Below are 12,950 nucleotides of genomic sequence, written 5' to 3'. Positions count from 1 at the left end.
CAACCCCCAAGTTGTGTGTTCTCAGGCGGCTGATTCAGACATTTTGATTAATATGATTTTAATTGTGAGTTAAATATCACCACGCTGCACATGCAAAATTTACCCAGTCGTATCCTGCCTACAATAGGACATTTTTAATATATTTTATTATTGTTATTATTATTGTTGTTGTTTTGACTAACTTAGCCCACTTAAAAATAAAACAAAAGATGGTGATTATGATGGAGATTATGATGACGAAATAACAATAAATGAAAACTTGTCGCCGCTGATCGTTGGTGTGTTTGTTCGACAGGAGAAGTGGATGAAAAAAAGGCAAAAGAAGGCGGGGAAAGAGGCGTGGTCCAGCGTCGTGACTGAACATCCCACCAGCCAATCAGCGAATAGATGGGCGTTTCTTTCCCCGCTGTCCCGCTGCTGCACGGGGCCCTCTCGAAAAGTTTGTTTATTCGCCGTTTGCGGTGTGTGATGACAACGTGTTCGCGTGTAAAAAACTACCACCCCGAAAATAGACCATCCGAGCACAAAAATGACTCCATTAAAGTGAAGTGCACGGAGGCACGCGTGGATTTTTTGCAGTCGGGAAGGCTTGCGCCAACCGGGTGCCGCTAAAAGGTGATTTTTAAGCCTCTGGTTTTGGGGACGGACTACTACCTGCTTGAGGCGCGAGAGGAGGAGAAAGTTCTGCAACATTTATCAGTTGGGACAAGACCAAGGTGACCAAAATTTGGAGGGGGCTTCCTTCCTTCCTCAAGCGGAGTTTGGGAACCTCGGGGTTGGGAGACGAAGAAGACCCCCACCGTCCCTCCTTCCAGCAAAGCAAATCAGGAGCTAATTGATTAAAGAGACTTCATTTGAATAGGAGGGGGGGCTGGCGAGGTGCCAATCGCCTTTCAAAGAACCCCCCTCCCTCCTCCTTCCTTACCAGCCCCTCCTCGTCCACCTCCCTCCCTCCCTCCCTCCCGTATGATTAATCGCGAGGCATTATTGATAATCATAACGTGGCACATGCGCGTTGGATGGGCTCGATGCGCGTGAAATTTTGAGGGCCCCCTCGTTTCATTTTTTCTTCTTGGTCTTCCTCGTCTCTTCTTCGCTTGGTGTTTGCCCCATGTGCCAGCCAGCATGTCGCGCAGGAAACAAGCCAAGCCGCAACACTTTCAGTCCGACACTCAGCTACCCGGAGCCGGCCACAATGGTGAGTAGCACCGGCCCCTCTTCCTGCGCTCCACCAGCATCCCTCCTACTTTAATAGATTCACTTTTTTATTTTAATGCATAGTTCTAAAGAACACGCACACACATCGCCGCTCCAATTATGTTAACTTACTTGTTTTTTTAAATTTAGTTTTATTTGTGCAACTTAACGTGTTTTTAAAAACTTTATAATTTTATTTTTGGGTTTTAAAGCGAACCCTCTTCAACCGGCTCGGACCACCCCGGCGAAGTCACTCACGCACACAAACTCATTCAAAAAGTGTGCTAAAGCTTCTTTGTCGTCTTAAAAACGTACAAACTGAACGTGTTTGCTTGCATTCGTCTTAATGCACATAACAAGACAGTTTGCTCATCGTCCTTTTAGATATTAAAAAGTCTTACTCAGCGTGAGTCACACACACACACACACACACACATACATACACAACACACACACACGCGCGCTCAGACAGTTAAAAGAATTGTTGACTCAAATAAGTCCGTTTTTGGTTACATAAAGGAAAACAGTGGGATTTTTACAGTGCCGTAATTTATGACATCAGGAAATAATCGTGTCAAATGTTGCGTTGATGGTCAAAAATGTGATCCGATTCGTTCGATCAGTGAAGTTTTTTTTCATGTCGATATGTGTATATTTAAAATAATAATTTGTCATACTTGTGAATAAAAGTGCAGATAAATTCGGGGATAAAAGTTACGGGAGTTTAAAGGTAATGTTTTTTCCACAGAAAAAGCCATATTTGAGCAAAACGTATGTTGTTAAAATTTCATTTTTTAGTTAAATTCAAAGTATTAACGTGCAAAATATGTGGATTTTAAAGTGCAATTTAAAACAACGTATGAATGTCACATTTCTGGAGTTGCTTTAAATGCACATTCGTGTTATAATATTCTACTGTTCTGCCCAAATTAAACTTGCTTTTAATTTAAGTATGTGCTTTAAGACTATTGAGTTTCTGTCACGTGCAAAATACGTCACTTGGATTCAACGTAATGCTTCTGTAAAATTAAAAAAAGATTTGTAAATTAGAATTTGTAAAAATGTTTTTTTTCACACACCCCAAAGAATGAGGGTTAAAAAGTGTGTCAAGATTTGTGTGTGTGCGTGTGTGTGTTGGTGCTGTGCTGTTTTAACCTTTGCCAGTGTCCCTCTATGTGAGGGGCGACCGGGGTTCAGGGCCCTGTGCGTGTGTGTGTGTGAGTGTGTGTAAGGGGTGCTCAGGGTTCAGGGCCCAGTGAGATCCACTTCAGGTCGCCATTGACCCGACTAGTCGGAACCGCAGGCGGCCCGAGCCAGGCCCTGACACTCTTTTTCTCCTTCTATTAAGCGTTTAAGTGAGGCTCTTATCAATATTTAGCCCCTATCAGAGTGGCCCCCTGGGGGGGAATTGGCAAGGGCAACCCCCCTCCTTCGTTCTCTTCTTTCTTTTTTTTTTTGTGTGCCCCTGCAAACAAGAAAGTGTTTGTCATTTGGTTGGGGGGTGTTAGCCCATACCCTCCCTTCCTCCATTTGCCTTAAGCATGACACCGGACCACAGCTCCGCCAGTGTCCTCCTGCGTGGCCAGACTGGACCATGATGGTTTTTGCTGGACCTCCATCTGGTGTTGAGTGCGATGTGGAGCTCCCAAGCCGCCCCTAAAAAAACACAATGTAGGATCTCGCCTGCTTCAAATCTCCACTCCTTCTTCTTCTTTTTCCTTCGTCTTTTTTTTTTTTTTTTTGAGGCCTTCTTTACTATGATTCATAAACAGCGCATCCTCCTCGCGGCAGCTTTAGCTTGATTCTTAATTTTAATTCGAACTTAATCCCTGCTATTTTGGGAATTAAGCCTAATGCTAGCATCTGCGCCATGTCCTGTGCTCCAGCATTGATTTCTATTTTTTTGTCCTAACAGTTTGACACAAAGCTTTGATTGTTTGCTCAAGTAAAATAGCACACTTTGGACACAAAGTGTAGATTAAAACTCACATGCTTTTAAAAGATAACACAATGCTGTTAATATAACTAACCTCTTTTCTTTTATTTTGTTTGTGCTCAAATCTTGTTTAATTTAAACGTAGCGCAAAGTCGCCATCTAGGAACGTCGGTTGATGGAAAGTATCAATCAAACGTATCTTATCGTTTTGTAAAATGGAAAAACAAGAATTCAATTTGAATCAATTTCAAGTCAGCTTTTTTCGTGACTAAATGTTAAAAAATATAATGTATTTGTACTGTATTGTAATTAGCGTTTAATTCCTTGTAACATTTAAGCACGTGTACAAAAATTGAAAATACATTAAAAAGATCAGAAAATAAGAGAAGAAAAAGCTTATTACCTGTAATGTTATGTTTTTGTTGACTTAATAACAAAAATAACATTTGCATTAAATTTCAAAACCCTTATATCGGAAATGAATGTCGAATAAATATTCTCCAAAAATGTAGTGACCCCATTTGGTTAAAAAAAAAAAAAAAAGCTGAATTTATTGATTTAAGTACATGACAGATTCTCATCATTTTTCCTTACACACATTCATTTAGTTTGGTTTTCTAAAATTTCTCACATTTTTGACAGTTTTTTTTTCCATTTCCGTGTCCTTTTCATTTTCTTATTTGTCTTCCCAAAATTAACTCTCAAGCAAAGCTCTGCGTGTTCTATTCAAAAGTGGGAGATTTGCCGTGAAAAGTTATGGCGTGTGTTTGCATAGTTGGCCGGCGTTCGGGCCGGGGGGTTTATTGTCATGGCAACTTTGCGGTTATCTGCTGTCTGGCGGCGCTGAAGAACACCGAGGGAAGATATAATCCCTTTGAGTGCGCTTCGGAGTGGGACCCGGCCCCGGGGATGAGCTCGGGGGGCCGGGGTCCCGACCAACCGGCCGGCCGATCATCCCCGCCGCTCCCATGCTGCGTGAACAATGGGGAGGCATCCTGTCTCGCTGTGGGGCAGGGGAGGGGGTGCACTTCTGCAGGGTTTCATTTGCAAATGAATTCTTGGCCCTGATGAAAGTCTCCAGAATGGGGAGGAGGAGGGTGCGAGGCAGAAGGGGGCTCAGTCGCAATGAAAGGGATTCATAGAAAAATGCAATTTGTAAAGCAACTTGTATGTTAAACAGATTTCGACAAAAGAGGGGCAAAGAATGCAAAATGAGTTTGAGAATTCCAGCAGCACCATTGACGGCGCACTTTCAATGACTTATCTCTTACTTTGGATAGTTTTAAGATCTTTTTTGATCTTCGGTCTTTTTTTTTTTTTTTTGTAGTTTGAGCGTTAGTCATGTGACGCGTCTTGTGATTTGTCAAACGGGATGTTTTACCGGTTTAAGGTAATTCAATCATACTCCTTCAAACTATTTAACAGCATTACCATTCTCTGTGTGGATATTTCCCCCCCATTCTTTTTTTTTTTTTTTTTTTTTTTTTTCTTGTTCGGCCTCAATCCTCTCAAACGCATTTAGCCGTACCGATAACCTGTCCGAAATGGCGACGTCGGGCTGAAAATGAGCAAAGTTGACAGCGAATTGAAAGTCTAATAAGTCCGTCCACTGCTTGATTGGCGCAGAGTGGACAAGCAGACTTTGAAGCGCTGTATTGGAAATCAATGAGTTTCTATGAAATTTCATTAAAGGGTCCTAGCCGCGCCCTCGCTGCACTCTGTTCTATATTTTTGATGGATTATCTGAAGAAAATGATTACTTTTGCCGCGGCCTGATGTACATCTTCAAACATCACTTTTAAGCGATATGTGAGTAGTTCTCATTGATTTTATATCCTCTCTTATCTTGTTTCAGCGACCACTGCACCCTTTTTTCTCATTGCTTATAGCTTATTGTTGCTTTTTCGATATCTGTTTTTTTTTGGGTGAACACATCAAGGGGATAAGTGTAAAACTGATTAACTTAAGATTAGCAACAATGGAACTTTAGGAGATAAAGCCGCCGCTTTGGCTGCAAAACATTTCTGATCGCTAATCCTGTTTCCTCCTCCTCTTCTTCTTTTTTTTTTTTTTTTTTTTGCAGGGGACACAGAACTTTGCTTCGAGGACCCCCCCTGCAAGGAGTCCGACGCCCACGTCTGCAACAGATGTTGCGCCGAGTTCTTTGAACTCTGCGAGCTCGAGGAGCACCAGAAGAATTGCACTAAGAATCAGCTAGTCCTAATTGTGAATGAAAGTCCAGCCTCTCCCGCTGGATCTTTCTCACCCGGTTCCCCTTCTCTTAATCCTGACGACCAGATGAATGACACTGCTAATAACACTGATCAGACAGAGTGCGGCGACCTCTCTGAACTCGCCGCGCTGGAAAAAGACGAATCCATGGATGTGGATGTTTCAGGGATGAGCAGCGGTCAAGAAGAGGAATGCAGCCAAGCTGAGAGTGGAAGCCCCAGCAATGCGGCGAGCAGCTTCAGCGGGAAGGCCACTGCCGGGCCCGCCGTAGGTACTTCCGCAATTTCAGCCCCTCTGCCTCAGCTCGGCAACCTGGCTGAGCTGGGCAACTTCTCCATGATCAACAGCAACGTCATCATCGAAAACCTGCAGAGCACCAAAGTGGCTGTGGCCCAGTTCTCCCAGGAGGCACGCACCTCTGGGGGTCCCAGAGTGGCGGTGCCCGCCCTGATGGAGCAGCTCCTCGCCCTGCAGCAGCAGCAGATCCATCAGCTGCAGCTCATTGAGCAGATCCGCCACCAAATACTGCATCTGGCCTCCCAGTCCCCAGAAATGCAAGTGCCCCCGACCTCAGCTCCGGGCACTATGGGACCCGCCGCCGCCAGTCCACTGGCCACCCTGAGCTCCCATCTCTCGCAACAGCTGGCCGCAGCCGCGGGCCTCGCGCAGAACCTGGCTAGTCAGTCAGCCAGCATTAGCAGCCTGAAGCAGCTCGCTGCTGCGGCACAGCTACCTCAGTCCAACCCGAGCAGCAGTGAGACATCTCAGAGCATTAGCACCCTGGTGCCGTCAACAGGCAACTCCCAACCCCCTGAGAAGAGGCCGTGTCACGTCACTAACACCCCGCTGGCCAAGTCTACCACCCCGTCGTTCGGGATTGGTAGCTTGCTCAGCTCGGCGGTGAATCCCCTTCTACCTCAGCCCCCGCCAGGAAACCCCATGTTCTCCAGTTCGCTTCCGAGTGTCGGCACCACCGTCGAGGACCTCAACTCTTTGGCAAATCTGGTGCAGCAGCGAAAAGGCAAGGTGCCCAACGTCGCGTCGTTTGAGACCAAGAGCAGCTCGGAAGAGGCCTTCTTCAAGCATAAGTGCAGGTTTTGCGGCAAGGTGTTTGGTAGCGACAGTGCCTTGCAGATCCATTTGCGCTCGCACACCGGCGAAAGGCCGTACAAGTGCAACATCTGCGGCAACCGCTTCTCCACCCGGGGCAACCTGAAGGTGCACTTCCAGCGCCATAAAGAAAAGTACCCGCACATCCAGATGAACCCGTACCCCGTTCCCGAGCATTTGGACAACATCCCAACGAGCACCGGCATTCCCTACGGCATGTCCATGCCCCCGGAGAAGCCGGTCACCAGTTGGCTGGACAGCAAACCCATCTTGCCCACTCTGACTTCCTCGGTCGGCATGCTGCTGCCGCCGACCATGCCCAGCCTGCCCCATTTCATTAAAAAGGAAGATCACTCGATAGCCATAACTAACCTTCCGGTTCCTTCGACTACAAGTGACTCAGGTTCTTCTGAGCCTTCAGCTAAAAGTACCCGAGCGTCTGAAGAGGGCGAAGGGGCAACTCTGCCTACCTCAAACGGAAAAACTGAAGAAGGCAGCCATTCCTCAGGCTTCGTGACCAACGTCAGCTCTGCTGCCGAGGGCGCCACCGAGTACACCACGTCCAACAGCCCGCCGATGTTGACCAACCCGCTCATGCCTCTCATGTCGGACCAGTTCAAGGCAAAATTCCCCTTTGGAGGTATTCTGGATCCCCTCCACGGCTCAGAGACATCCAAGCTGCAGCAGCTTGTGGAGAACATTGACAGGAAGGTGACGGACCCCAACGAGTGCGTCATATGCCATCGGGTGCTGAGTTGTCAGAGCGCGCTGAAGATGCACTATCGCACTCACACAGGGGAGAGGCCCTTCAAGTGCAAGATTTGTGGAAGAGCCTTCACCACCAAGGGGAACCTGAAGACCCACTACAGCGTCCACAGGGCCATGCCTCCTCTTCGAGTTCAACACTCGTGCCCGATATGTCAGAAGAAATTCACCAACGCCGTGGTGCTACAGCAGCACATCCGCATGCACATGGGCGGACAGATACCCAACAACCCTTTGCCCGAGAACTACCCGGAATCCATGGTATCTGACACCGGCTCGTTTGACGAGAGAAACTTTGACGACCTGGACAACTTCTCAGACGACAACATGGAGGGGATGGAGGAGGGTCCCGACAGCAGTGTGCCCGACACGCCCAGGTCGGCAGACGCTTCCCACGACAGCCTGTGTGACTCCCCAGTCGCTCTCTATGCCGAAGGACGAGACAACCCCCAGTGTATGGACGCGGAGGAGCTGCGAGAACTCAAAGCCATGTCTAACGGCTTGACAGAGGGGGATTGTCTCACCAACGACTCCTCGTCTCTCGGCGGGGACGTGGAATGCCAAAGTGTGGGTAGTCCAGCTGTGTCCGAATCTACCTCCTCCATGCAGGCTCCTTCCCCCGCGGGCATGCCGCCGCAGCCCCGCAGATCGCCAGGCTTGGAAGAAAGGCACCAGAGGGCATTCTCCATGGAGCACAGCACCCTCCTACACCCTCACCCCTCCAACATCGGAGCCTTGGACCTGACGTCGGTCAACGCTTCCAAGGACCCCCTGGGCATGATTTTCCCCTTCCGCGAGCGCAGCATAGCCAGGAATACATCTTGCGACATCTGCGGGAAGACCTTTGCGTGTCAGAGTGCCTTGGACATCCACTACCGAAGCCATACCAAAGAGCGACCTTTCATTTGCACGGCCTGCAACCGGGGATTCTCCACCAAGGGCAACCTCAAGCAGCACATGCTCACCCATCAAATGCGAGACCTGCCCTCGCAGCTCTTCGAGCCCTCCAACACCAGCGTGTCCTCCAGCCCCACGCCCTCCCTGCTGTCCGTCAGCTCCCTGGGAAAGCCGGAACTCAACGGCTTCCTGCAATGCCTCCACCCGGAGGCCAAGGACCACTCCGCCCCCTCCGCTGTCGTTTCCGTAGCGGCCGCTGCGGGCATGGTCACGTCGTCCGCCTCCACCTCGCCGGTGCTGTCGGCCGCGCCGCCCCGCCGGACGCCCAAGCAACACTTCTGCAACACCTGCGGCAAGTGCTTTTCCTCATCTAGCGCCCTGCAGATCCACGAGCGGACGCACACCGGCGAGAAGCCCTTCGCCTGCAGCATCTGTGGCCGTGCGTTCACCACCAAAGGAAACCTCAAGGTATGCTCACAAAAATCATAAGACTGAAGTTCGCTTCAGGATTCAGTTTGTTATCGAAACAAAATAGACTAAATAATTGCACCAATGAGTTTGCCACTCGCCTTCACAATGTGAGACCGGTCTGCTTTTTTGTTTTTTTTGTTTTTCAAAAGTAAGAACGGACCTGACGTCACAATAGTGATCGGTTTCCTGTCTGCTGTGAAATAATTTCGCTCTCTCGATTAGAAAATGACTTGTAATGATGAGTGGTGACGAATGAGGGGATAAATCACGGTGACAGGGGTTAAACCAAATTGCTGATGGGAATTAGAGTCACTTACATGTTTGTTATGTTTGCTTCTTTGCTACACCAGGAATGTTCGTGGGTCAGTCTGACCCCGCTGCATGTTTAATTCTCCAAAACAAACAAAGAGAACACACTACTAACCCGTTGCGATTCAGGCAATATTTACTGCAACTACACACTTCATTCACTTTTTCCCACACAATGCACACCCACACAATTTTGGAGGTTAAATATGAGTGATAAAGTATTGTTGCGAATGAGTAGATGCTTTTCAAAAAAAAATGTATGTAGCCCCTTCTGTAACTTTGGTGTCAGACTTAATATATTTAACAAATCATGTAAGTGGGTTGTTTTTTAAATGTTAAAATAATCTGGAAAAAATACATAGAATTATTTTAAAAAACGTCTGCATTTTAGCCTATTTCTTAATTTAAAGAAATATTTATATCTTGATTTAAACTTTAAAACTGGTCACAAGTTGGGAGCTACCTGCCCGATAACTGATAAAATAAACTGTTTCCACAAAATGCTAAAGCAACAGAAAACAAATTTTCAATTTATTCAAAAAAATATTTGCAGGAAATAATGACTGCCCAATTAATACTAGTGTTCAGTTTTGTCATTCATTCATTTTTGGACAATTAAATCTGACCCGTGAAAATTTCTGGGATAGCAAAGTAAGTGCTTGATTTTCAAAATTTGCCGTGAATAATTCGTTTTAGTCGACATCATGTGTTGTTAACATTCTTGTATCTTGTTGGAAAAACTTGATGGTGCCACAGCAGCAGCAATGAAAGCAGACAGTGTAATTTTCCGCCCAAGCCTGCAAATCCCGCGTGAGAGCAGCATATTAGGGCTCAGACCAAGCGGCCTCCCCAAAATAAGATGTTTACCACCACACGCAGTGAAGCGCCTCACTGCATCCTGGGTGTGAAGCCGGTTTCATGTGCAGTGCGGTATCATTGCTATTATTTTTTCCATTGCATCATCTCTCATTTGCATTCCTGATCCACCCTCCTCCGCGTCTGTGTTGTTCCACATGGGCTCGCGTATGTGGAGAAAAAAAAAATGCTCAAGGAGGGAGTTGCACATTAAAACATTTTAAAAATATTTCAACAAAAATAAATAAGGGCATATTTTATTCAATTGTTTTGGGGGGGATGTCAAATATTTTTGCCAGGTTTCTTAAAATATAATTCTTCTATGAAATGCTTTTTTTTTTTTTTTTGCTAGATTCCTTTTAAACGGGTCGATTTTACTTATGTAACAAGAACGGCAAATTCACGATCCTGTAATGTGACAGGTCAAAGACAGGTCAAACTTTTGAAAGTTTTAAAATGTCCACTTTAGTTTGATTTAGTTTGGGCCTTTATTCAATCCCTGATTTTTCCTCGCAGGTCCACATGGGCACCCACATGTGGAACAGCGCCCCCGCCCGACGCGGGCGCCGGCTCTCAGTGGACGGCCCCATGGCCTTTCTGGGCGCCAACCCCGTCAAGTTCCCGGAAATCTTCCAGAAGGACCCTGCGGCGGTGTCGCGGGTGGGCGCCGGCGACCCAGCCAGCTTCTGGAACCAGTACGCCGCCGCCTTCTCCAGCGGCCTGGCCATGAAGGCCAACGAGATCTCCGTCATCCAGGGCGGCGGCCTGCCGCCCATGTCTGGCGCCGGCGTGGGCAACGGCGGCAGCTCGCCCATCGGCGGCCTAACGGGCAGCCTGGACAAACTCCACAGCGCCGAACCCAACGCCGCCCTGGCCGGCCTGGAGCGAATGGCCGGCACGGAGAACGGCGCCCACTTCAGGTTTACGCGATTCATGGAGGACAACAAAGAAATCGTCACGAATTAGACACGCAGAGACACTACCAGAACTGTGAAGACAAGTCTGTTTTGTACAATGTACATGTTATAGTTCCCGGGAGCTTATTTATTAGTGACTATAACCGTGCTTGAGACGCAGTGGAAAACATTATAACAATTAGACCAGATGTGTGTGCGTTTGTGTGCGCGCGCGTGCGTGTGCTTCTTCTAAAGACGACGTGTGATAGATACTGACCCTGGCATTAAATTATTTTTTCCGTGTCTCCGTATAGATATGACGTCTGCCTGTAAGATGCAAAATGCTGTAAATATTGTACACTGATCTTGTAGACGGTTTGACGTGTGTTCACAGAACCCCCCCCCCTTCCACGCCCCACGCATTATTTAAGGAAAACAAAACATGGACATTTTGATGTTTCTTGCTACTTTTTATGTTTACTTCCATAACCCCACCACCCACGGCCTCCCCCGATGTTTGGAACAGAAACAGCCAATCGTTCTCCACAGTGCTGCTAAAGTGTCGTGTTCAAGAGCCCCCAAAAGATGATGTACATAAATGTCAAGAAGAAGAAGTCCGGTGGACACACAAAAATGATAGTGTTTTTTTTTTTTTTTTTTTATAAATATAAATATATTGGGGTTTGACAAACCTTTCGGACTGTTACATGCACTTTCTCGGAAAGGTGGAAGATCTTTAATGGGTCCAGTTTCGCTACACTTTAATACCTACTAACAAAAACTCTAAGATACTGTAATTCTTTACTCGAATAATAATCAAATACATCTGTTTTCCAAAAGAAGCATTCAGTGTTTGTGTTGGTGTGCTTTGTTTTATTTAGTGTCAGTTCACCTTAATTGCATATGTGATTATTTAAGTTAAAAAAAAAAAAGTTTAATTTGGCCACCGGACTGGCTGGCAAGTCCCGAGTGTACACCTCAAGCAATGTACAATACAGATAGATTGGCTATAAAAATAAAAATAGAACATTTAAACATGCATGATAGGTCTAAAATGTCTTTGGGTGTGAATGTGACTGTGATTATTGTCTGTGCGCTTTGATTGGTTGGCAACCAGTCCAGAGTGTACCTCTCCTCTTGCCCCAAGTATATATATATATATATATATATATATATATATATATATATATATTATTTTATTTTTTTAAATAATCATTTTAAAAACAATATTGTTAGCTATTTTATAAATAAGAAACATCCAGAATTATGTTCTTGTATGTGTATATTCTTATACACATCATTTTTAGTCCACACTTGATATATTTAAATTTAAAAAAAAACTTATTTTTCCTCTAACACGTTTTAATTAAAAATGTAAAAACAATATTTCTTGGCTACACATACATGCATTATAGTTTTGGAAAATCGAAAATTAATTTCTTGTAATTTTTAATTAAAAAATATACGTTTTACTTGATGTTTAGAAAATGAATTGAAGAAAATATTTCAATTCTTTTTCTCATTTTATCAATTAAAATAATTGCCGACATGCCGTGTGTGGCAATTTAAGGCTTTTAAATTAAATAATAAACGGATATTTTCAGACCCTTTTGTTTTAAATAAAGCTGTCACAAAGACTGTGGCACCCCGTGATTCTGATTTAAAAGGCAATTTGTCGTCTCGCCCTTTTTCTTTTTCTTCTTTTTTCGTCGTTGTCCAAATCGCTCAAATGAGGTCTTGTGGCTCCGCCGACAGCCGCGTGTCCTTGAACGCGTCGCGGCGCATCCGATGCTGCGTTCAATTGTATCTCGTCCTCTGGAATTTGCGCTCTTTTTTCACGTGTTGAATGCGGCGCTAAATGACTCGAATTCGCTTTTCACGAATTCCATTTCATTTCGCAGTATGAAAAATATACATATATATTTGGAATAAGTATAGCAATTTTGTTGAGGTATGTATATTTCTAAATTTATTTGATTGTGTTGGAAGGCGTTTCTGTTATGTGTACAGTAATTCTGTTATGTTTAAGTCACGTTTTAAAATATTGTCATTGACTTTCTATATCACTTCTACACGTTCTGCAACGTTGCTTCCATTATTATTGAGATAAATGAATTTTGTTCAAATATGACTTTTATTTTTGCATAGTCCTAATATTCATATATTGTGTATGCGTACATTTATTAGGGCAAATAATAAATTCAAAATTAGCTAGCTGAATTGTGTAACAATATAATATATATACAGCAAAGTGTTTGATTCATATTGCTAAAGTTTTACAT

General features: G+C 45.2%; 1 protein-coding gene across 2 annotated transcripts; it reads left to right on the top strand.

The window, feature by feature from the left end:
• Nucleotides 1-399: 399 nt before the first annotated feature.
• Nucleotides 400-11,707, top strand: sall1a (spalt-like transcription factor 1a). 2 transcript variants are annotated; one of them, XM_037247969.1, is made up of 3 exons: nt 400-1,198; nt 5,217-8,605; nt 10,289-11,707. In XM_037247969.1, the coding sequence occupies exons 1-3, from the start codon at nt 1,126-1,128 to the stop codon at nt 10,736-10,738; spliced, it is 3,912 nt and encodes a 1,303-aa protein (XP_037103864.1). In that variant the 5' UTR covers nt 400-1,125; the 3' UTR covers nt 10,739-11,707. The 2 variants fall into 2 exon arrangements, with proteins under 2 accessions (XP_037103864.1, XP_037103865.1); XM_037247970.1 differs by lacking the exon at nt 400-1,198 and adding an exon at nt 2,703-2,868.
• Nucleotides 11,708-12,950: the final 1,243 nt, after the last annotated feature.

The sequence above is a fragment of the Syngnathus acus genome, chromosome 3 (assembly GCF_901709675.1).
Source record: "Syngnathus acus chromosome 3, fSynAcu1.2, whole genome shotgun sequence".
NCBI lineage: Eukaryota > Metazoa > Chordata > Actinopteri > Syngnathiformes > Syngnathidae > Syngnathus > Syngnathus acus.
The sequence above is the reverse complement of the archived record's forward strand: the minus strand, read 5'-3'. Positions and strand labels throughout refer to the sequence as shown.

Bases quoted from the DNA above. Each gene is read 5' to 3' on its own strand.
- sall1a (XM_037247969.1), top strand. From the start codon at position 1,126: ATGTCGCGCAGGAAACAAGCCAAGCCGCAACACTTTCAGTCCGACACT. The intron at 1,199-5,216 runs GTGAGTAGCACC...TTTTTTTTGCAG, and splicing joins ACCCGGAGCCGGCCACAATG to GGGACACAGAACTTTGCTTC. The intron at 8,606-10,288 runs GTATGCTCACAA...TTTTCCTCGCAG, and splicing joins CCACCAAAGGAAACCTCAAG to GTCCACATGGGCACCCACAT.